This window comes from Sphaerodactylus townsendi, linkage group LG08 (assembly GCF_021028975.2).
Source record: "Sphaerodactylus townsendi isolate TG3544 linkage group LG08, MPM_Stown_v2.3, whole genome shotgun sequence".
NCBI lineage: Eukaryota > Metazoa > Chordata > Lepidosauria > Squamata > Sphaerodactylidae > Sphaerodactylus > Sphaerodactylus townsendi.
Genome location: NC_059432.1, coordinates 44,420,727 through 44,445,299, shown reverse-complemented (window position 1 = coordinate 44,445,299; position 24,573 = coordinate 44,420,727). Strand labels below are relative to the sequence as shown.

At 36.7% G+C, this 24,573-nt stretch overlaps 2 protein-coding genes across 3 annotated transcripts in view; one reads left to right on the top strand and one right to left on the bottom strand.

The window, feature by feature from the left end:
- The window catches only part of DOCK1 (dedicator of cytokinesis 1), a 508,395-nt gene that overhangs the window by 89,604 nt on the left and 394,218 nt on the right, over nt 1-24,573 (top strand). For both annotated transcript variants that reach the window (XM_048505444.1, XM_048505443.1), the window contains exons 17-23: nt 2,150-2,253; nt 2,980-3,163; nt 6,470-6,567; nt 11,890-11,979; nt 14,037-14,137; nt 19,844-19,969; nt 22,682-22,790. In XM_048505444.1, coding sequence (XP_048361401.1) covers nt 2,150-2,253; nt 2,980-3,163; nt 6,470-6,567; nt 11,890-11,979; nt 14,037-14,137; nt 19,844-19,969; nt 22,682-22,790 — 812 coding nt within the window. The remainder of the gene's footprint in view (nt 1-2,149; nt 2,254-2,979; nt 3,164-6,469; nt 6,568-11,889; nt 11,980-14,036; nt 14,138-19,843; nt 19,970-22,681; nt 22,791-24,573) is intronic.
- INSYN2A (inhibitory synaptic factor 2A) overlaps nt 4,243-24,573 on the bottom strand; it is a 138,223-nt gene continuing 117,892 nt past the window's right edge. The window contains exon 6 of the mRNA XM_048505447.1: nt 4,243-4,974. Coding sequence (XP_048361404.1) covers nt 4,869-4,974 — 106 coding nt within the window. The 3' untranslated portion in view covers nt 4,243-4,868. The remainder of the gene's footprint in view (nt 4,975-24,573) is intronic.

The window sequence follows — 24,573 nt, the reverse complement described above, 5'->3', positions numbered from 1 at the left end:
GATGTACTTAAGAACGTGTAATGTTTGACATCTTTTCCATAATGGTTAATGCTTGTATAATTAAAAGCAGCTATTTGGATGTAAAAATTAGTCATATGAATGAAAGCAGTGCTTATTCGAACAGAATATTTTGCTAATGAAAGCAACATGTAACAAATTACTGTCATATTTATGACTGAATTACAAATTGATTCAGTAGGAAGCATTCACTTTATGTTACAATGGATCATGGGCAGTCAAAACGTCTTAAGCTCTAGATTATTATATTCATTTATGGGTTAAGGCTTAGGACTGCCATAGTGCTATTTCACAAATTCTGTGAGTTGCTGTGCAGTTGATGAATATTGCCCACTTGTTTCTACTTCTCATCTCATTTCCATTTCTTTTGTCACTCTGAACTTTCACTAGCTAGTTCCTTTATTAATAATAATGAACAAAAAGTAGCTGAGTAACCAAAATGAAAGCATGTGAGCTCCCAAAGGCACCTGGGGGCCACTGCGAGTAGCAGAGGGCTGGACTAGATGGACTCTGGTCTGATCCAGCAGGCTTGTTCTTATGTTCTTATGATCATTTCATTGCAGTGTAGATTACTTTTCATACTTTTAATTGAGTTCTAAGGGGAGATGGTTTTGTTCAGTTGTTTTCTGAAACCATAGTTGGTGTGTTTTCTTAACTTTAATGTGTTCACTCTTGAGCAATTGTTCCCTTGTACATATTAACTTCCTTGAAGATTGTAGTATGTAGCCCTCATTTGTTGGGCCAAACAGTGTTGCTAATGTAGTCTTGTACTAGTGCCATGGCAAAGTAGCTCATAGGAGAAGGTGGATATACTGAGAAGCATGGGGTAACCAAGGATTCTACTAGTTGGTGCATGTTGCTTTATAGAGGTAGGTCAAAGAGGTCAATCCAAATCAACTATCAGCAATACCAATGGAGTCTAAATGCCACCAACAAGTAAGTTAGGGATATGGGAATCTTCTCACAGATTCATTTGGCCAATGTTCATGTGTTTGTGAAGTTTGATTCCTTGGTGGTAGCAGTAGAGGACTTCCCATAGCCAGTATCCATCTTCTGTGCAGTAGTGTGATTTTTGTATGCATGTGATTTATTCAGGCTGTGTCTAAGGCTCATTCCGCACATACAGAATAATGCACTTTCAAACTGCTTTCAGTGCTCTTTGAAGCTGTGCGAAATAGCAAAATCCACTTGCAAACAGTTGTGAAAGTGGTTTGAAAATGCAATATTTTGTGTGTGCAGAAGGGGCCTAAGAGTTGGTGGCATGTGCATCTGGATTTCAGAGCCAGTGTCCCATGAAAGGAGGTGTCAGTACATAATGAAAGTTGTATGCAAGCAGACAGTTGGATTGTGGCTGACAGTTGTGGGTTTTCCGGGCTGGTGCCTATGGTCTGGTGGTTTTTGCTGGATTGTGCCTTAAATTTCTATTAACATCTTATAAATTCTGATGACTCTGTAAGTTCTTCTTCAGATTACTTTTTACAAAAAAATTACAGAAGTAAGTATTTCATGGATTTCACAAAACATTAATACATATGTCTAATCCCATCTGTAATTTTATTATTCTGTGCTATTAAACATTTCTCATTTCTCGGTTAACAACTTGAAGATTTATATATTGATATGTTAAATTAGACACAAATGTTGTTTTCCAAATTCTCTCAATCCATTCATGTATAGAAAGTGCTTCTTGTGATACTCAACTGGAAGCAATACATTGTCATTCTGCTGTTTAATAAACTATTATTTCCCTATCTGTGGCTAAGATATTTCTTTAGACAACAGCAGTATAATTATTGGTTCTAATGGCAACTTGTGTCCTATAAGATCATAAATAATATTCATAATTTATCCAGTTGTTTTGTCAACAATATAGGTCAAGAATATAGATATAAAATCTACTCAACTGGAGGAATGTTTCTGACAAATACTAGTAGACCCTGGATGCCAACCAAATACTAATTGTACATAATTTTTGAAAAATTGCCCTTATTGAGATGACCCAGTATGTTCTAAGCCTTAACTAAATCTTCATGTTTGGTATCAGAAAGGGTTGTATCTACCTTTTAAAATGTCTGCATTTATAGACTTCATTAATTGATTTATTGGTATTTCTTTTTTTTATTTTAAACAGCTAAGGATAAGTCTGAGAAAATATTTGCTTTGGCATTTGTTAAATTGATGAGATATGATGGCACAACTCTGCGGGATGGAGAGCATGATCTCATAGTATACAAGGTATTTCTCTTTAATTTGCTGGGAGAATTGAAATGTTCAGGGGAATGTGAAGTAAGAGTATGATTTGAATATATTATTGAATTATATTGTATTGGCTATATTCAATGCAGAAAAGAAATGTATGTATCAGACACAAGAATGGAAGTTCACAACTACACCACTTCAGGTGATCAGCCATGTTGGTCTGTAATAAAACAGCAAGACTCAAATCTGGTATCACCTTATTGGTAGTAGTAAGATTTCCAGGGTATAAGAGTCAAGGCTGTAATCTTGCTCTTGTATAGCTGTTTCAGAAATAGGTGTACTGCTCATTGGCTGCTGAGTTTTTTTAGTTGAAAACATTTGTGGCTTTGAAATAGTTAAGCCAGATATATGACAGCTTCTGTCTTTTTCTTCCTTGTTTTCCCTGTCTCTCAATATTTATCTATCTATTTCCTGTGCACTTATTTCCTGCCCATCACCAGAGTTCTTGTGTATTCAGATACAAATTAATTTTGCTATGTGATGTGCTTGTTCTGATCCCTGAAGATACTGAAGGAAGAGTGTCTTTAATCTACCATCTCTTTAAAAATGAAATAAATGATTAAGTGCATCTGCTCTTACTCTCAATGGACTGCAAAAATAAATGCTGTGGGTTAGATTTGGGAAAATTCATTTTTGTTTGTCACTTAAATGTTTTTAGCTTCATGATTCAACTCTGTATTTTGTTTGGCGGAACCACTGCAGGCAGAGGTGAAGAAGTTAGAAGATTCTTCAACATATTTAAGCTTGCCATCCACTAAAATAGAATTGGAAGAAAAAGGTCACTCCACAGCTGGCAAGAGCATGCAGAATCTTGGAAGCTGCACCATCAGTAAAGATTCTTTCCAGATTTCCACTCTAGTTTGTTCAACAAAACTAACTCAAAATGGTGAGGAATACACTTAGACCCTTGGAAAAAAGATTTTATTCAATTCAAATGAGATAAAGATGGCTTGCATCCTTTCTGTTCGGATTTTCTGAGACACATACACTGTCACTGTGTGAACAAGTCTTTTTCCTTTTGTTGTATCTCTTTCATCCTCTGCTATCTACTTCTTCATTTCTTTATTTATGCTCGCAAATATAGGAAGGTACATGATTATAAATGATGTAGTATCATTTAGAGTCTCATATACACAGTGATGAAAGCAGTGGACAGCAATGAAAGCAGTAGCGATGCTTCAATTATTCTTTCTCAGTCATGCAAAAGTAGTTGAATCCCTGAATTATGAGCTGGTATATTCCACTCTGAGGACTGGGCCACCCAAAGTCATTTTAAAGGACCTCCATGCTCTTTTTGAAAATAGTAAATGACTGCTTTAGTAAAAAAAAGGAGAAAATGATAGTGAACTACTCCTGTTATTATACAAATAAGTCTGTTTAAACAAACAGTTGGACTCGTGTTGTAGCTTTTATTGTAATAAAGCGAAGACATGTAAATAAACATTTATTGTAGTAAAGTGAAGACATGTAAATAAACATTCTCAAAGAAGAAAATAACAAAGACATTCCTCTATACATTTTTCTCTACCATCTAGAAAGCTGAGGCTAATACTGACTGGTTGCTCCATATAAGACAAAATAGTTTCTAACTAGACAAATAATTGGTCTAAATAGACAAAGAACACAGACCCTATTCAAAAATAGAACTTATCTATTCTGGCTTGATAAACACCAGATGTCTGTTGTGCATACTCTGCAACAGCAGCATTTTTCAGATGTTTTCAGACATGCATATGTTGAGAGGTGACAAGAAGTATGTAATAGGAGTATTTAATAATTTCAAAAGTGTATTAGGAGATCTGTTGCTCCATCACTTTAAAAAATAATTTGGTTGATTTTAGCCTCAAAAGAGTTTCATATTTCACTCACTATAATTTAAAATTCAGGTTAAAGAGACAAGTCAGTTTAAGATAAGCAAGACAACTTTTTTATTTTTTATTCAAATATTGCTGAAAACAACAGTTTCACTTCAGTGAAAATACAGTGTTGTTGTAAAAGGTGAAAGATAAAAAATCAGAAAAATCACAATACATTACATTAAGAACTTCAGCCAGTATTTAGTATACCCAAAATATTCAAAATTTAGTACATTGTATAAGGAACTGTGGCTAGGAGGCAACATCAGGGAAGACCTTGGCTTTTGTGCCCTGTTGCTGCACCTCCAGAGCAATTGGTTGCTTTGTCAGACAGGATGCTGGACTAGATGGACCACTGCTGATCCAGAAAGGCTCTTTTTATGTTCTTATTAAAGAATTTAAACCAGTTCTTTAGAAGAACCAAACATTGTTTTGATCCATAAGCTTGATGGAAGAATCAAGTTCTCACTTCTCTAAAGACTGCATATTTGACTGATCAAGTCCAGCTTTCTTCAGGAATTATTGTCACTTTGGTAAATCAGCTTCAGATACTAAAATGCATCTCAAACTATTGCCTTTGTTTGGGCATCCAGGAGCAAGGCCAGATCTAGACATAACCAAAACTGCAGATGCTTGAGTCTTCAGAGGCATGGGTACAACCCTGTCCAAAACAAATTGAATTACATTCTCAGACTTACTGAATCTCCAACCAACAGAACTTCCATATTGTCTAGATTAAGCTTCTGTTTGTTTCCTCATATTCATTCCATTGCTGCCTGATTTGGTGATCCACTGAAGAATCCGGTGAAAACTGCTGACTCCACAAACAAATTTAGCTTTCCTAGAAACAATATCAAAATTTGATCAGAAACACTTTCCATAACTCTGCCGCAAAAGGTTGACAACTAAAGCAACCAAGTCAGTTTTGATACTATTCCCTGTCCCCCCGAGGTAGACATCTGTATAATCCACTTCATCCCCCCAAAAGATAGAATCATCAAGTTGCCCAAGAATGGGATTTATTTACTTCATTTATACTCCGCCTTCCCCCCTCCACCCTCAGCACAGTGGGGTCACAAAGCAGCTAACATCATTGGCCTCTCCTGAAACTGACAAACAAGTTTCAATATTTTGCAGTCTTATTTTTAGTTACTGTTCACGAAAAAAAGTTTGACTCTACTTGATTAATCAGTCTTGACGTTGGTTTATTTGTTACTCACAGGTAAAAAGAAAAACATCTTGTATGAAAGTGTGACTTATTTGGTGTCTTATTCCTTCCTCATGAATGCATACCTACTTTTTTGATATTTTAATATTTGTCAAAGCATTACAGTTAAGTTGAATTCACATTGGCAGCATGTGCTATTTTTAGTGATCCAAAAGGTTAATCAAAATCCCATTTCTTTGCAGTTAGGTTACTACATTTGCTGTGCTAAGGAAGGGATTGCCAGGGAGCTCCATGCTAAATAAATAACATGGACGGTTTTGTTTGGCAAAATTAACTGGCCACAGCTGTTTATTGAGTTCAGGCTAGACTAGAGGAGCTACTGAATAGCACAGGAATGGATCCTGGCATTGGGGGACTTGCCCACAGAACTGATGAGCACGCTATTTCCCCAGCTCCTCAGCTGGAGAAGAAGCAAGGATCAGCAAGTCCAAGGATCCCACTAGGTGTTGGACTCTGTTTGGTCTCCCCTTCCTGGGAGTGTAGGGATTATAATCTGTTAACAGTTTGTGAAATTTTCTACTAACAATTAAGCTGTTCTAGAATTGTATTTTTATGCCTCTGTCTTTTATCCTAGCAGAACAATTAAAATAAAATGCAAAATTAAATAGATTTGTGTGATAAAGTATGTTGAACTTTTGAGCAGCGACAGATAAGAAAGCGTACAACTTATGGATAATCATCAGTTCAATTAGCTGCCCTTCTTTATGATGGAATTTACCTGTTAATTGAGCAGCTTGATTCGTTGCTGTTTCCCTTTGACTTGATCTCATGTTAAACCAGTAATATTTGAATAAGAAAATTGTTGAATAACAAAATCATGTGAGTTGCTGACACTGCAACTTATCTCTTAATTTGCTGGAATGGCTGAACCATTACAGATGTGGGAATACCATGGCTGAATGCTCTGCTTGCTCTGGAAGGGGTCATGCCATACGGATATAGACTGTATGTCTTAATCCCACCACTTTATGCTGTCTTTCATTTGCCTGTGTGCCTTTTGTTATTCATACTTACTGACCGAACAGATTTGCAGTTTCTGTTCTCCTACTCATAATATATTGTTGCCTGTACAGCCAACAACTTCCTCCCTTTTTTTCTTTGCTCTTAGTGGACCTGCTGGGGCTTTTGAAGTGGCGATCTAACACAAGTCTGCTGCAGCAGAATCTGAGGCAACTTATGAAGGTTGATGGAGGTGAAGTTGTTAAGGTAGCAAATCCAGTTTCCAGTCAGTGAAGTCCACTGATTTATTGATTTGAAAACAGGTGCACAGCACACATTTCTGTGATATAGTTCTAATTTAGTGTGATGTTTGTCAGCATGTGTTGTTTTTTTGAGATGTCTGAAACACAGGGATGTGCCCATAAAAACACTTATAGTTTTTCTTTTTATAAACCTTTATTATATGCTGATAAAGTAGTAAATGCCTTTTTTGGGGAAAAGCAAAATGAATTTTAATAAGCTTATTCCCTTTATCAAATAATTCTTGTTTCAGAAAAGTGTTCCATTTGCTGAGAATTAAAGCAGCAACTCTATGTGCAGTTATGCACCTATCACCTCAAATAAAACTTAATTACGTGTAACGATGCATAGGATTATTGCAGTGCTTTGGCCAAATAACTGATAATTTGCTATAGTGAATAATGTTAGATACCAGCATTTGGACAGGTTTATTGGTTGACTCAATCAAATACTCTTGCACTAAACTGAATCCAATTGTATGCCTACGGATGTAATATAGTGGGAGTGGGTGAACTGTGAGACGCCTTTGTGCTTGTTTTGTATTACATCAATTAAATTAACGACTAAAAAAATGTTTTGGACTGGTCATCCTTCACCAGTGAAGGAATATTGTTTTAGGTAATTAGAAATCTATTCCATCCCAAAATCCATATTTATGTAAACTACTGCATAGAAAGCTACTTTGTGTTCAGTGGATTTCAGAGTGTTTCAGTCACAGTTGCACGTGTTGCAGAATCAGCCATTTCAGATAGAATGTGTAAAGGGAAGAAATGGAAAAACAAACTCACATTGCATCATCATAGCTGTAATTAGAACAGAAAATTAGAGAAGTCCTAATATGCAGGTAGAAAAGTTTTTGGAAGTGGACAGGGAACTTCTGAGTATATATAAACCTTACATAATAATAGTAACAGATATAACAGCTTCCTATAAAAGAGATTTTCCTTCACACAGCTAGGTTAATATTTTGATGCTGACATTTGAATACTACGCTAATAGTCATTAGCAAGGCACAGTCTGTTAATGTGTTCCTCCCTCCCTCCTTTTTGCAATGTATCCCTGAGTAAGTAATTCCAGTAGAATGAGCATTTACCCAAATTCTGATGAGTTAGAACGTTATTCTGAGTAAATAAATATTATCCTGCCCTTATTCCAAGAAATGTAGGGTAGCAGATGTCCTATTTCTTCTCATCTTCAATCCTTGCAACAATCTTATGATGTTGACGATGTTGAAAGGTGATGACTAGCCCAAAATCATTCAGTGAGCTCAATGGTTGATCAGATCTTTCTCTTAATGTTGCCTGCTACACTATGGTGTCTTGCTTTACAAGTTACAGTTGCCTATTACAGTTTCCTCTCAGCTGGGGTGGATAAAATTAAAGAAATGGTTTTAGGTTTCAGTTGTCAAATTCATTATTTTTTGCCATCATTCACTTTCTGTCAGTGACCCTTTCCAAAGGTGAATTACATGAAAGTTTTCAGGTTTACTCCTGAAAGAGACAAGGGTTTTGTTAAGACATATACACATCTAGTTTTAGAAATGTATTTTACATGACAATTCAAAGAGGATAAGCTAGAATTTTATTTTAGATGATGATTTGTAGGAGCACTTCTTTGATTTGGGATCGTTATGTAGAAAACATTCCAAAATGAAGAAAGCACTGTCTTCAAGTCAAATAATTTATTAATTAACTCTCAAAATTCTGGAACATTCATGAGTACAATTTTTAAAATTATGATGTACTAGGAGAGCAGATCCAGGTCCAAACCTTCACACAACCATGCAGTTTACTTGGTGTCTTTGGGTCAGTAGCACTCTTTCAGTTTACTCATTCACAAACTTTATTGGCATACCAATAAGGAAACAATATGATAAATGAAGATTTCAATAGGACATCAGTAAATACATATTACATAGCATATTAGGTAAATACTAAAATAAGCACAGTATATAAAATTTAATTATTATATTGATTAAATTGATTTAGATTTAAATTCTACTAAAAATCTAGAGACAGTACTAGTGATTTCAGAATCACACTCTTTCAACAAGTATTGAATCACAGATACTGTATGAACAGATTCTCTAAGTTGTAAAAGCATCGCCAATTATTCTATTCAAAGGTCATCAAAAAAGGGGCATTCCTCCTCTGAGCTTGAGGACATCTTGTGGGTAGTTCCCACCATCCAATTGGGGATATCAGAGTCCAGAGATATCAGTCATACTTCTTCACCCTCCCCTCGTAGGGAGCGCAATCCCAAGTGATCTGGCTCTGGGAAGAGAGGAAAGCCTTGGCTAACCAAAGCTACTAAGAAGCGGCCGCATGCTAGTCCCTGTAGGAACCCCCCTGACTCATCTGATAGCAAGCCTGAACCCTAAGAAGAGAGTGAATTCCTCCTACAGAATGAATGGGGTTTTGAGGAAGTCAAGGTCCTTGAGAAGGATACCCACTTCTTCAGATTTGATGATTACCAGTACTTATTGTATAAATGCAGCACTGCCTCCCAACTGAAGGTTTTCCAGAGAAAGGAGGATAAGCCTAAGCCTGATATCAGATCTAAGTGCAAGGGGGATGAGGAGTTTTTCCACATCCACCAAAAAGGTTTTCCCTTTCCCCCAATTCTTTGAAACTCAACTCAAGGTTTAGTTGGAGAAGCCTATGGCTAATAGGCAATTCCCCAACTTGGTTAAAAAGCTGTATATCCTTTCCCCATATGCAAAAGACATTTTACAGGGTACTCTTTTGGATACCCTGCTAGTTACACTACAAACTACAGAGTTACTGGTGGAGGATGATGAGGGCCACAATAAGACAGCCTAGATGGACACGCTGATTTGGCCTTTAGGAGGACACACAAGATCATTGCCACGTCTATCAGAGCTTTTGCCGCCAGTTCAGTAGTGTCCAGAGCCTCCATTGTGTGGGCATTCAACATGATCCAGGTGCTTCCAGAAGGGAATTGCCAGCTCCATGAAAGTGCTGGGAATTGCCAGCTCCATGAAAGTGCCTCTCATTTATTAAAGGCTGCAGCCTTCTTGGTATATGTTACTTTGTTTCCCTCACCTTTTCTGCCAGGGCAATGGCTTCAGCAGCAGCTATCCATTGGATTCGTTGGATTTGTGTCTGACCTGTCGACTAACACTTAAAGACAGTGGACACAGCTTATCCCTTCCATAGGGATGGATTCTTTGTGAAATCCCTGGAAAAGATTCTAGTAGTGGGTAATGACAAGACCAAGTCCATGCCTAAATTCCTGACCTCGTCTCAACAACCTCGTCTCAACCAGTGGATTGCTCAATGACTAGGCCCAGCAGTTTTGCTCCAGATCTATTTGCCTCTCCCAGCAATGCAAATATATGCTGATACTTTATCACCTATTTCCATCCAGTGACAGAAGGCACAGATAACTTGATGAGCCATGGAGTCTTCTCTATGCCTTTCCGCCTCTGCCAGTCCTTCTGAAACTGCTGAGAAAGATCAGGGATCTTCAAGCAGAGGCCCTAGTGGTGGCCCTGTACTGGGACAGATACCTGTGGTTCTACACACTGCGACAGAGGGTGACCTGACCACTGCTGAAGCTACCACTTCAACAGGACATGTTACATTGGGAGCCTGTTTACCACCCAGATCCTGGGAAATGAAAACTAACCCCATGGCGATTGAGAGAGACACACTCTTAACTGCTGGCCTTTCAGAAAAGATGGCCCAAACTATTCTGACCTCCACAAACTATATATAACATGTCACAAAAAGCCTTCATTAGGTGGGCCAGAAAGAAGAAGGTGGATCCTCTTCTTGGGTGTCATCAATCCTTGGATTTCTCCAGGGTGGTTTGGACTCAGGTCTTCGCTCTTCCACAGTATGATGACAGGTAGCTGCACTAGCCATGGTGTTTTTGCACCTAGAGGGATGGAAAACTATCAAACATTCATACGTCTCCTGGTTCTTCAAGGGTGCCCAGGCCCAGGATAAATTACAGCTTCATTGCTTTCCTAACTGGAGACTGAACACAGTCCTCAACAACCTTACCAAGTCACTGTTCAAACCCACTAGCTAGATGCCACTCAAATTTCTGAGAATGAAAACCATTCCAGAAGATCGAGTCGATATTCATCGCCGTGACACCACCGAACTTGAGTAAGGCACTTTCCAGCACAGCAATCAGCAGATATATAAAGTCCGGCATTCTTGAGTTGTTCTGCGCTCGGAAGATGGAACCACCTCTGGGCATTACAGCTCACTCTGTCAGGGGGGCTGCAGCAAACATAACACTTTTTAAGAATGTATAAATGAATGACGTGTGCAAGGCTGCCATGTGGTCTATGATATTGACTTTCATCAGCAATTGCATTTGGACTTATAGTTCTACAATGTGTGGAATCCTTTCAAGGTATGGGGGACAGTACTTGGTGAGGTCCCACAAGATGTCCTCAAGCTCAGAGTGAAAAAAAGCCTTTGGTTACTCATTTGTGAGAGGTCCTTTTCCTCTGAGCGATAAGAGGATATAATTGACCTCCTAGCAACACCAATATCCAGTCCTTTAGGCAACCTGTTTTTTCTGATGTTCTCACGTTTTTTGTACGTGTCACTATGCCTTCTTCCTGTTGACTCATATTCACATTTTCGCCTTTCTGTTTAGTATGTAGTTTAACATCCCTTACTAGTTGTGTGTTCATAAATCAGTTAGAGAGTATTTGGAGAGTGAATGAGGAGCAAGAGGGTGATTCCACCAAACAGGAAGAGGAAAGAAAATATTTCCTGCCTCCCCAATTGGATGGTGGGAATCATCCGCAAGATGTCCTCTTATCTCTCAGAGGAAACGGACCTCTCACAGGTAAGTTACCAAAGATCCTTCTACAATTATATGGTGCATTGAGTCAGGTGTTTTCAGACTGCATGGGCAAAGTCTCTCCTGAAAAGGAATTTGTTGGTACCTTTCAGACAGTACAATTGAGAGGAAGGCATTTAGATGGGCTGACATAAAAATCCTACAGTGAAGGAGGGAGTTAAACTCTTTCAGTTTAACTTGCATCATAGCATTATTGAGCAGATACAGTGGAAGTAAGAACAAAAGCCATGCACTCATCCCCAGCTGTTTGGATGACAGGTGGGAATATAAGAATGTAATAGATATGTATTTTAATTCTGTGCAAATTCTATTATCCCTCCAATAATTTCATGTATTGCTGGCAGGGTAATTTGAGCTATAATAACAAAAATTGATTACCATAGAAAAACTGAATTTGAAGTTTCCTGTTACGATAGTGATTTGAATGTTTCTTTGCAGTTTCTCCAAGATACTCTTGATGCACTGTTTAACATCATGATGGAGAATTCAGAGAGTGAAACTTTTGACACATTGGTGTTTGATGCTTTGGTAACTATATATTCTAAATTACATATTATATTATTTGTTCTTTAAAGTCACTTACGTGGAGTGATTGAGTGGTTAAAGTATGGCAGTTGGGAATTATACTGCCTTCCTAAGTGATCCTAGACTTTTTAGTACAGAAGATTTCTCTTGAAATTTTGTGTTAAACAATTGCGTCTTTCAAACCTGAAATACATTAATTTGACATTGTTTAGATGATTAGTTAGAGCAGGAGTATTAATGATTATTAGTGATATTGTTGTTGCTTTTTTTAAATGTTAGCACCTTTATTTTTATTCACCCAAAAGTGGCTGTAAGAATTAATGATAATTTGGATTGTAAATCAAACATAGGAGGGAACAACTTATTAAAAGTGAGCTGATCATGTGTGATCCTGGTGGTGAAAAGTAAGGCTATGGAGAACTTTGAAATCTTGTAAATTTGTAGAAGAAAACAATACAAATGGAAAATTAGAGCTGCTGCTTCAGACTACAATTTGATGCAGAGGAATAAGATTCAGGAAAGACATAGAAGTCTGTTTTTGGATGCCTTATATTTGATTACAAAAAAACAGTAAAAATCTGTGCTGTGATCCTTTTTATGTGTTGCAATGTGTAGTATTATCAGCACAGGACAATCAAATTGTTTGACATAAGACAGCATTCCATTTAGTTGCTCGTAATAGTCATTTGTTATGTAGAATTGCTGGCAGACAGCATTTTAAAGCTCAGTTTAGAATTAGACTTGGCAAACTGAACTACATTTTCTGCAAAAGTGTGTGTGTGTTTATGTGTGAACTGCTGTCATGTTGCAACCAACTTATAGTGACCCTACCAAGAGTCTTCAAGTGAGAAGCAGAGGTGGTTTGCCTTTGTTTTCTTTTGCAAAATCTTCCTTAATGGTCTCCCTTCAAAGTATCTATCCTGCTTACCTTACACTATCTGAGGAGATCACATATAAGGGCTGCCTTCCCTTCTGTATTAGCAGCCCTGCAACTCTGGAAAATGTAGTCTTCCTAGAGCACTTGTTTTGTCAGACACTCTGGAAACTTGTTCAAAAGTTTGCTGTGTTATTTATTGTTCAGTTCAATAGCCATGCACAAAGATGGAACCCTCTAATATTAGATGCCAAACCATTGGAGGTTCAGTAAATGGTGAACAGATGGCCTTTAATTGGGCTCTTGAAAGTATTATGACAAACCTTTCTAACTGTCTAAGGAGTCGTTCATGCTCCATTCTTGAGAATTATGCCAATATAGGAGATATTGACTCTGTGAACATTATAAGGTATTGTGAAGCATTCTAATTTGCATGTACTTTATATAACACACGCACACAGATGCGTGCACACACACAAGTTATATAAGTATCTCCATTAGAGGTTGGATTCTTCATTGTGCACTCATAAGAATTGTTATTCTTCTTCCTCTCCCCTCCTCTTTGGAGCCCTTTCTGAGCCTGAAAGTTTATTTTGGCATTGAGGGACTTGAGTGCACTAATAGCCATGTAAATGAGGATCCTGCAGAAGGAAACAGGAAGAGAGCTTATTCCCTTTCTCCTTTTCAATATATAGCTGGTGTCCCTGTTAATACAGGACTGTTCCTCAAGCCCAGCAATAAACTTTCCTGGAGTCAAAAGAGGCTCAAGTGTGGAGGAGAAAGCAGGGATGATCCCATACCATCAGCTTTTTCCATTGGCAACTCCAAACCTAGCACCTTTGTCTCAACAAAGGTAGTAGCTTCTAAGAGATCTGCAAAGGACTATGAAGGATAATAAACTGAAATAAGCTGTGCATTCCACAAAAAAGCAATGCTATCAATTTTCAGTACTGCTACTGTTCAAACAAACATATTCGCCAGCTGCTTTTTCAGATGTCAGAAGTCCAGGCTGTAAAGCCCACAATATGATTGCATTGCAAGCTTAATTGCCTGTTCAAAATTCTGCTTGGCCATTTCCCCTTTGAATGGAATGTGTGCAAGTGAGGTCCCTTTCACAGTTTCTTAACCCTGGAGTTCTTTCATATCATATTTTTGAGGTAACTGCTTGTTCTTTCATACTGGATAGGTATTCATCATTGGATTGATTGCTGACCGGAAATTCCAGCATTTTAATCCTGTTTTGGAAACCTACATTAAGAAACATTTCAGTGCTACCTTGGCATACACGTAAGTATGATATTTTAATCCAGAAATAATGTTTTAAATACTGGTTAGATTGAGAAGTCATTATTATTATGGCTATTCTTGTTAGATTTATCTACTCAAAATGGATTCCAAAATTATTAGATGGGTAACTTGAAGGCTACTTTCTTCATGCCAAAGCTGAACTGAGTTGATTTTGGTAATTGTCTGACAAGAGCTGTTTCTCAGCAGCTGTAAATGCAAGTTCTCTTTGTGAGCAGGGACCTAGAAGGTTGAAAGAAGAGATGAGGAAATCATCATTGTGTTATTGCTAACAAGTCACACCTTCATGAAAAGATAGTCTTCTCTGTTCCATGATTTACATTTCCCTTCAGGGATATTAATTATTTCCTTCTCTTTCACCAAAATGTGAGAGCTTTTTTTTTTTTTGCATCTAGCTTGGGCCAGCATTTGGTAATCAGTTTAATGTATTAAGTGTTCTCTGATTTTTAAACATGTCAAAGTCCATTCATTGTCATTAAAATAGGTACTTTACTATTTAACATTAAAATAGGTGCGTTCTATTTAGCATGTAAAGAGAAACAAGATTTGTCCTGTTTTATGTAAATGATTATTGTTAATGTATACCTTAATTGTGAAAAATATTATAGTTTTCTGCGGTATTTAACATTCTGTAAAGTAAAACAAGATTTGTTGTTTTGTGTGAATGATTATTGCTAGTGTCTACCTTCACTGTGAACTATATTACCGTATTGGGATGTATATGCCCTTTTAACCTAATTATATTATCACAGATTACAGAAACGAGGGGGAAGGTTTGTATATTGGCAGTGCTTTGACTCAGTGACAGAACACATGTTTTGAATGCAGAAGGTAGCACATTTATCCTTAGCTGGGGTAGGGTCTAGGAAACTTATGTTTGCATCTCTATTCTACCATGGCAGTTCATTGGTTCAGACTAACTTACCTTATAGGGTATTTGTTGTGGTGATAATGATATTGTAAGCTGCTAGGAGTGTGCATAGGAGAAAGCCAAAAGGGGGCTGAAAAGCTGATGCTGAATGATGTCTAATTCTTTTGTTCAGCTTTGAACTCTGATGCCCAGGTGAAGTTTGGAGGCAGCTGGAATTTTTCAGATATGGGTTTAATGTCAAATTCCCATTAAAAAATGTGGGGATTCAGCAATTTTTGGGTTTTTCAAAAAATTTCTGGGATTATTAAAACCAAACCTGAAAAATGCTGAAAAAAATGGTATTCACCCCTAGTTCCCATTCGGGATGACAGTGGGTTTTAAATATGTCAAGTTTAAGCATCTCATATAGCTGGTATTAGAACAGCCTGAGATCCTGGAAAGACACAGCCAGTTTGAGCAGACAATACTGAAAACTATGGGCCAGCGATCTGGCAGCTTCATTGGATCCAGTGATCATGTGATACAAAGTATTAACATTGATACTTGACAGAAAACACAGTTGGGATATTCTTATTTCACAACTACAATTTACAGCCCAATCCAGAGCACTGGGCGGTTGGGGCTGGTGCTGCTGTGGCACCATTCCACCATCCCCAGAGGGCGTTTTGGTGGCACAGGGAGGCAAAATACAAAACAAAACCTTCCTGCTGCTGAAAAGCCCTCCATTGGCGTCAATGACTTGCACTACCTAAAAGGGTGATGTAAATACGAACTCTGGGCTGGGGCATATCCAGAGGCAAAACCAGGGTGGAAACTGACTAAGGTCGGCTCCACTCAGGCGATGCCTCCAGAATACCTCCACTATGCTGGCACATTTGCCCCTGTTCCAGGATAAGTGTTCTGGTAGAGGGCAAATCTGCAAGCATTGGCCTGCCCCCCTTGACAGTGATTTGCTCCCCCACCTCCAGATTGAGCTGTTAGTGTTGTAGATTTGTCTTATTTTGGTATTGTTAAAAATTTAGTATTTTTTTTAAAATGTGGTCTGTTATAGAGTATATGGGTAGGTCAGTGCTCCTGAAAGCCATTTTAGGTTTTGCAGTACAGTAGAAGTTGTGTCTGAGGAATATTTTCATTTAATCTGTATTGCATATTCTATTCATGTTAACTTAAAAGAAGACTATTACTTTTCAAGACTTCAAAAATTGAAATTGTTTGGTAGCTTTAATTACAATGTTCTGGAACGAACACACATTCTACCCTGATTTGTAGCTTCAAATATTCTGATGTGCGAGAAGACCATGTGATTCACTCAAAGTTCTTGTACTTGCAAAGGGAGCCATGTAGGGACTCTTTTATACCTTTGGAACCTCTTTTCTGGGTAAAAATGCTGGTATCATAGTTGGGAAATTGTGATAAAATTATTTTCCCTTAAATTTATTGAAGTTTTTATGTCAAATGGGTGAGTTATGCATTTTTTGTATTCTGAAGTACATAGGATCAAAGTGATGTAAACATAGCAATACAATGAAAGAAAAGAGAGAAAAAAATCCACAAAAATTTTTGTTTAGTATTTTGAGAGGTGCTATAAATGTTGTTTGGCCATAATGATTGCTTCACGTGAGGCGATAAATGGAAGCTCAAATATAAATGCAGTAGTGGTATTTCTTGTATAACATGCATAGTTGCCTTTAGAATGTATTGTTCATTTTTAATTTTATTACAAAACGTATAACATTATTAGTAACCATTGCTAAGTTTGTGTATTAAGAATTTTGTCAATATTTAATGTCATCCGTATTAACTGTACACACAGTACATCTGCAAGCAGAACAGGGATTTAAATCAAATCTTAATCTTATCTACTATCATTTGCAATTTAATTCATTTAGGACACTGCAACATTTTTAACCTACATTTACTTAGCAAAGAACTGTAAATGGAAATGGGAGAAAAAAGAATTTACTTTGTAGCTGGCCTGATTAGAAGTCACTTGCACTTTTCTTTCCAATTGTTTTTAATGGCATCACAGTACCACATAAAACTATGAACAGTATTTTGTCATGTAACAGGCTGGCATTTATCAAAATGGGTATACTCAAAAATATGATTAATGGTGGTGCAGAAATATTTGCTTCATGGTACATATTTAATTTGCTGCAGTGCACTCAGTATAGTGACAGAGATCATTGTATGCATCTTCATAGAAGAAGGGGAAGCTATCCTTTTTTACCTTACTCTTTTCTGTCTTGCTTCTCATAGCTAAATCAAATGTGAAGTCTATGCATGGAAATAGGGCAGTCAGTGTACACATGTTCAGTTTTTTGAGTGGGAATCTAAAAAGTTCATTTAGGGTATTTTAAGAGCCTGTACTATCCCAGCTGGATTTTCTCTCCCCATTGCTTTCTTTCTTTTTAACAATGACTGTTTCTGTTCACCTGTATCATAACATCCAGTGCTTTGTTTTATTTTTATTTATTTCTTCGTTATCTTTTCATGGTCCTACCTGAGATGCCTTACAATTTAAAATCACAACACATTTCAAAAACATTAAAAACAAGCCAATAAATATAAACATAATAAAAACAATCTATAAAACAGAAGCAGACCACTAAAATGCTGATGAGACACTAAAATTAAAAGCTGGGTAAAAAAATGTGTTAGCTTGAGGCCTGAAAGAAAGTAGAGTAGATATCAGGCAAACCTCGAGAGGGAGGATATTCCAAAGATAAGGGGCTACCACAGAAAATTCTTTGTCTCTAGTTGCTGCCAGCCTCACCTCTGAAGGAAGTGGTACAGGGAGCAGGACTTGACATCCAGTTCTTGTGGGCTTTGGCTTCCCAGCAATTGGGAAAAAATGTACTGGTAAGTTGGAGGAAAAAAACGCAATGACTGTGTGCAAACAAGAACAGTTCATTTGTCCTTTAAAAAATAATAATAATAAAGTCTATTAAATTCCTCAAAAAGAATACATACAAAGAAGTAAAAGAAGAAATGCACTTAAATCAATATCATGCAGATATTCCTGACCGCCATCTTCACATTCATCCAAGAAACAACTATCTTATACTGTATCTCTCTGGTAATATATATCATATGGATATCTAATTTGTATCATACAGAAGATTAAGAATAAAAAAAACCAAAAAGAAGATAAATTAATGCAATATCATCTAAAATCAATATCCACACTCAGTTCTAAAACTTAAACCCAGTTGAGAGTAACAGTCCAATCTGGGGAGGGGGACTGAATCCCCCTCTGCATGTGGCACATGCTTTTGTTAGAGAAAGTGACCCCCTGGGCTCTTACGCTGGTGCTTGGCTGCTTCTGAGCCCTGGGACAGCTAGCTGCTGCGTGCAGCTCTCCACTGGTGCTTTCTGCTACCCTGAGCTGCATTGACATGGTGGAGCCGACCTTAATTCCTGGGGGTGAAGCTGACCTTAATTAGCTTCCACCACGAGTTTAGTCCTCTTGTGCTGGTGAAGCAGGGCTTAGGCATACACTGCGATTTTTGCAGTGTATTTCTGCTTCCCCTTATAGGGAAGTTAAAGATAAGTTTTAAAAAACTTGGGCGCCACTGGAAAGCCTCTTGGAGTGGGCAGGGTGGTGCCGGAATGGCGTCATCCCCACCCGCCTGTCACCTTTTGATTGGGCTGTAAATCTGAGCCATATTGTTCTTTCATGAATTCTAACCAGGGAGACAATATTCTCTCTCATTTTTCTAATGGGCTTTCTTTCAGCATTTTAATTAGTTTATTTAATTCAAAATACTCCCATAGTTTATTCAGTCATTCTGCCTCAGCTGGACATTTTCTAGCTTTTAGCTAAAGTCATTTTTGACTCTGTAATCATATAAAGAAACAAGGAATCATTCTCATTTAATACTTCAATATTGAATATTCCTAATAGGAAGATTTCCGGATTCATATATAATTTTGTCTTTAAATTTTTTTGAAATAAACTATGAACTGTTAACCAGAACATCGAAACCTTTTTACAGGACCACAATGTATGGAAATACATATGGATTTTTTTTGTAGTTCCAAGAAATTGGGGAACAGTTTGCACACATTTTCAAAACTATAACTGGTGAAACTTTAACTGATGTTAAATACCATCTGTGGAAGACTTTATAATAGTTTTCTGTCAAATTCATACTTTGACCTTTTAGATCCCTATGCATTTTGTGATAAGCTTCATCAGAGGATCTAATACAATAAAGTTAAAATAGATCCAACTGCATCAAGAAATATTATATAGTTTAGAATAACTGTACAAACCAATAATTAGAGTTAATTAAAAATTGGATCACATTTTGAGCATTGTATAGGAAACCTTACATTCTAGTGTGAAATTTTTTTTATATCACACTAGAGAGTATGCTAGGTTCCCTATGTCATACTCAGTGTGTTGAAATTAATTTTTTTAAATTTTCTAATTATTAGTTTGAACGTTTATTCTAAATTATATAATATTTATTGATTTCATTGTATTGATTTTAACTTTGTTTTATTAGATCCCCTGACAAAACATATAACAAAATCCCCTGGAATCTAAAAAGTCAAATAAAACGTTTTCCCTTGCACCTTGTTTCTTCCTTTTTCCTACCTTTTGAATTTCCCTGCATTTTAAGTGGCTTATAGCAGCTGTTTGAGAAGTACAGGCCCAAATCTCTCTTCAGACATTTAGAATTGTTTGTCTGTTTTTTGGGATCCCATCCTTTTCTGAATTCTGTCCATTGTACATAAATTTGTCATTTCAGAATGTGTTATTTATTAATTTGCCAATAATATATTTTTTAAAAAAACTTTCCTTACAGAAAGCTGACAAAAGTTTTAAGAACCTATGTGGATAACGCTGGTGTCACTGATCAACTATTCAAAGCTATGAAATCTTTGGAATATATCTTCAAATTTATTGTACGGTCAAGAATTTTGTTCAACCAGTATGTATCTTGGTTTTGGTCTTACCACTTTTTAAAATTGTCTCAGTTTTTGTACTAATGATTGTTAACATTAGACTTTGGGTTGCATCTAGCACAGGGGTAGGGAACCTGCGGCTCTCCAGATGTTCAGGAACTACAATTCCCATCAGCCTCTGTCAGCATGGCCAATTGGCCATGCTGGTAGGGGCTGATGGGAATTGATCTAGCAGAAGAGTTCACAAAAGGAATTGGCATGGTGGATCTTCCCCACTTTCCACAAGCAGCCTGCCTTCTGTTTTGAAATTCCTCTCTGAGGATTGGGAGGGCCATACAAGCAAAAAGTGATGTAAGATGAGGTGCTGCAACAGTAAAGGGGAATTGAGTCACAGCTTCTTTTTCCCCACCTCTGCTCACAGCTGGTTTTGATGGAGGAGAGATAGGAGGTGGTTTACCTGATTCCTTCCATACCATGAAAGTGCCCTGCTATTTGGAGGCTGCTTATGAAAAGGAGGGACATGAACTCAGAACTTCATGAACTCAGCTCAAAGAAATCAATACTTTTTTTAGCATATGGAAAATACTCCTTTATATTACTCTCTAATGAAATGAACAATGATTATTTTGCATTACACTGTTTTTCCTGTGGGTTAATTATTCATTCGGTTTGTTTTACTGTTGACTCTAGAAAGGCAATATGTCCGAATAACTAGGGGAAAACTCCAAATTTAATGGTATAATATTATCTCATTCTTAAACTCACACTCCTACTTGATAATAGAGATGCTTAAGAAATATTGAAACTGCCATAGAGTTGAAATGCAAACAGTAGATAATTTCTTGGCTATAATGAAAATGCTTAGTGAAGGTTATATTATAATTTTAGGGTCTTTGAAAATATCTGTCTTTGACAATATAGAAGACAGTTCAGTATATTTTCCTTGATACTCAGGATAATCTATTGATGCATTTGGATGATTAGAATTAGGATTAATATTAATTTCTCAGCACTTACAATCTGCACATTATTTTGTAACAGATTTCACAAGGTACTGACAATGTGTAAATTATTTATTTTCTGGAGATTAGAACTTGGATCTTTCCTGGGCTAGTCTATTTTGGGCTATTTTGGAGATCACATTGGTTTGAATTAGCATTTTAGAAAATTAGATGGCATCAGTGTTCAGTATGGTACTGATTGACAGCAGTATTAATTGTCCTTGCAAGCAGTAGAGAATAATGCTACTATTGTTCCAAGGCAGATAAAATTGGAATCTTTTGAGGATTTGTGATCTCATTCTGTATTCTGGCTCTTTGTGTGTATCTGAGTGACCGAACCAAAAAAGTTTTTTTTAAATGCTAGCACATAACATTTATTAAGAAGACAACTTGTACTGTATAAGCTTTGTGTACTTGTGGGTAGAAAGATGAAGGTATAAATGAAGTAAATTAATACCAGTAAGAATGTCAAAAATGTACCTTCTGTGGTCTTTGTTACAATTTTTGGTTTAAGAAATAATTTCTGTGACAAAATTATTCAGTACTGGTTCAATGATTTTTTCCCCTCAGAAGAATATTGATGAAGGAAAAAAGAACATAGTTTCAGCATAAATTACCAATAGGATAATGATCTTCCCAACTTTGAGCTTTAAGCAAACTTACCTGACCTTTAGTTCTTTTTGAAAGAGAAGTGTTTAATAAATAGTGATACAATGATTATATCTAAAAATATAAGACTATCACTAGAGGTTTAATATGCCTCTAAAAGTCATAATGTACTATGATCACTTCAGTCAGGAGAGTGCTGACCAGCCTGAGTATTCTGTGTTGGAAAGATGGAGGCACAACTCTGCTAATATGAAAAGTACTTTTTTCTGTTTTTACAACTTTTGGATACTTATAGAAGCTAATTTGTAACCTTGGAAACCCCATACATGGGATATTTTGTCTGTCAGTGATCAGAAAATCATGGTAAAGAATGTTTCTTCTTCAAAATAGGATTCACTCTGTGCGTGTGTTAAGTGTTGTCAAGTGGCTTCTGACTCATAGTAACCCTGTGAATTGATGTCCTCCAAAATTGACTCTATGAATTGATGTCCTCCTGTTGTTTACAGACTTGCTCAGGTCTTGCAAACCAAGGGCTGTGACTTCCTTTATAGATTCAATCCATTTTATATTGGGGCTTCCTCTTTTCTGGCTGTCTTCAACATTTCTTAGCAATATTGTCTTCTCCAGTGAGTTTTGTCTTCTCATAATATGGCCAAAGCACAGTTGCCTCAGTTAGGTCATTTTAGCTTCTGTGAACAGTTCAGACTTAATTTGACCTACCGGGGATAGGGCGGTATAAAAATCTAATTAAAAAAAAAACAACCTTACTGATTTGTCTTTTGGCGGTACATGGAGCCTTCTGATTTCTTGGTTGCTGTCTCTCTTTTGGTTGAGGGTTGAGCGAAGGAATGGTAAGTCATGAACAATTTCAGTTTCCTTACCAACCACCTTAAAGCTAACTTCCTCAGTAGTCATTATTTTTATCTTTTTGATGGTCATTTGTAGTCCTGCTTTGCTGGTTTCTCCTTTAACAGTTTTCAAGTCTTCCTGTTTTCTGCCACTGATGTGGTATGTTTGGTATATCTCAAATTGTTAATGTTTCTCCTGCAATTTTCACTTCACATATATCTAACTGTAATCCAGCTTTTCTTATATGCTCTAACTATGTTTATATTGTTTGTTTTTCAGACTGTATGAAAACAAAGGAGAAGCTGACTTTAAGGAGTCTTTGCTTCAGCTCTTTAAATCTATCAATGAGATGATGAGTAGTGTGTCTGATCAGACTGTTATAGTGAAGGTATGATACTAAAATAAAATTATTTTATGTTTGTCTTCCCACACTGTGAAGTACCACATTTCAAAGTGTCCTATATAAAGTATCATGGTTGAAGAAAAAAAATTAAGTTTATTGTTTTGAATTTGATTTGAAAGGCAATCTGTTTAAGAATTTAAGACAACACCTTGTTCTAGACATGACGACAGATCATAATGTATTGGTATATAAGAAGCCGAGAAGTTTTGCACTTGCATACTTCTCCATCCCTTTGCTTGTAACCAGAGTAGTAAACATGTACGTTTTTGCAGCAGACTAATTTGTCTGTACTGGCAAACTGTAGGTTTGAGTTTTCTCTTCAAACTTGGGTTAAGATGGAGATTTGAAATTTGGATTTGAAAGAGTGTTAACCATAGCCTGCTGGTGTGACTATAGCATAAGGTTATTGCCACAAAAAGTGGATGAATATAATGTCACAAAAGTAGATGAGTCTAATTAGATTGTAGTATGTGAGAGGAGAAGGCGGGGATATTTAGAGAGTGAGTTGTGCAATGGTCTCCTCACCATAATTATTATAGTGGAAAATCATATATTATTATATACCTTGTAGCCACATATCTTGTAGTGGGGCCTTAATCCTGTTGCTTTTGAGAGGTTAGGTATTTCAGTTATTTCTTTATCTTTATCTTTATCTTTATTAACCTTTAATAGGCATAAAATTTCAGTTATTTAATAGTATAAATAAGGTGTTGATTCTCCTGTATGGTTTTGAGGCAAAACCCTGAGTTGGCAGTTGTACATATCTGTCTTTGCTAAGCTGCAGTTTTGCATGACAGGTGCATTGGATATAGTTTATAAAAGACCCTTGTCCAATAAGCACCTTTACAAAAAAAAAAAGGCAAAACTAGAAAGTCATACATCCTTCATTCAAAACTGTCTCTTATTATGGTTCCTTAAATGGTATGGATTTGGATGTGTTTAATCATGTATGTTGCTGGTCCACCTCTTATCCTTGGACAAGGCAGTCTTTCTGTGAGTTTGTATGAATAGAACTGTTTTTTGACCACCACAAAATTGATTGGTGTCAAACAGTGGTAGCTATACAGCTCTGGACCCAGACTATATTAATGCACTCTGTACTGGTAGAGTGTAACACATTCTTATACATGCATATGAAAGTTATATGCTTTTTAGTTGTGATATCCTGACCAGCTGGATACAAGAATTTAAAATGCTGCCATATCATTCAAGAGCAATAGGTGCATTCGACAATGTAAAAGCTTTCTTCACTGTGTACATCTATTTTTTATTTTATTTGAATTGGACTTAAAATGTGTTGCTGAAAGATTGTAGCATGAGTGAAAACAAATCTAATAATACCTTGTGCTACTGGTAGAATAATTAGCAACAGGCTTAGCATATCTCAAATTTCTGTATTTAGTTACTTTTTATACTTGAGATATTCATTTTTACAGGGAGAATGTAGTAATTATGCATTCTAATTGTGTCATGTTACAGTTTCACTCCTGCCTCCCCCCTTTTCTCATCATAGGCTTTACGTTGTGGTCTGATCCAGGAGCAATTGATGATTTGTGAAATTACAGTTCTCTTAATTCTGATCAGCCTAGAAAATAGCCTTTTCATATTCTGTTACAGAATACCTAGTGATTTAAATAAATGAGAAATTTGTTTCCTATAATAACTCTGCCTGTGAACTGTGTCACTTTCATTAAGGAATAATTAACTTTGCAGTGGTTGATCTTTCTGTCAGAATATATGTGATTCCTAGAAAGATACAGAAAACATC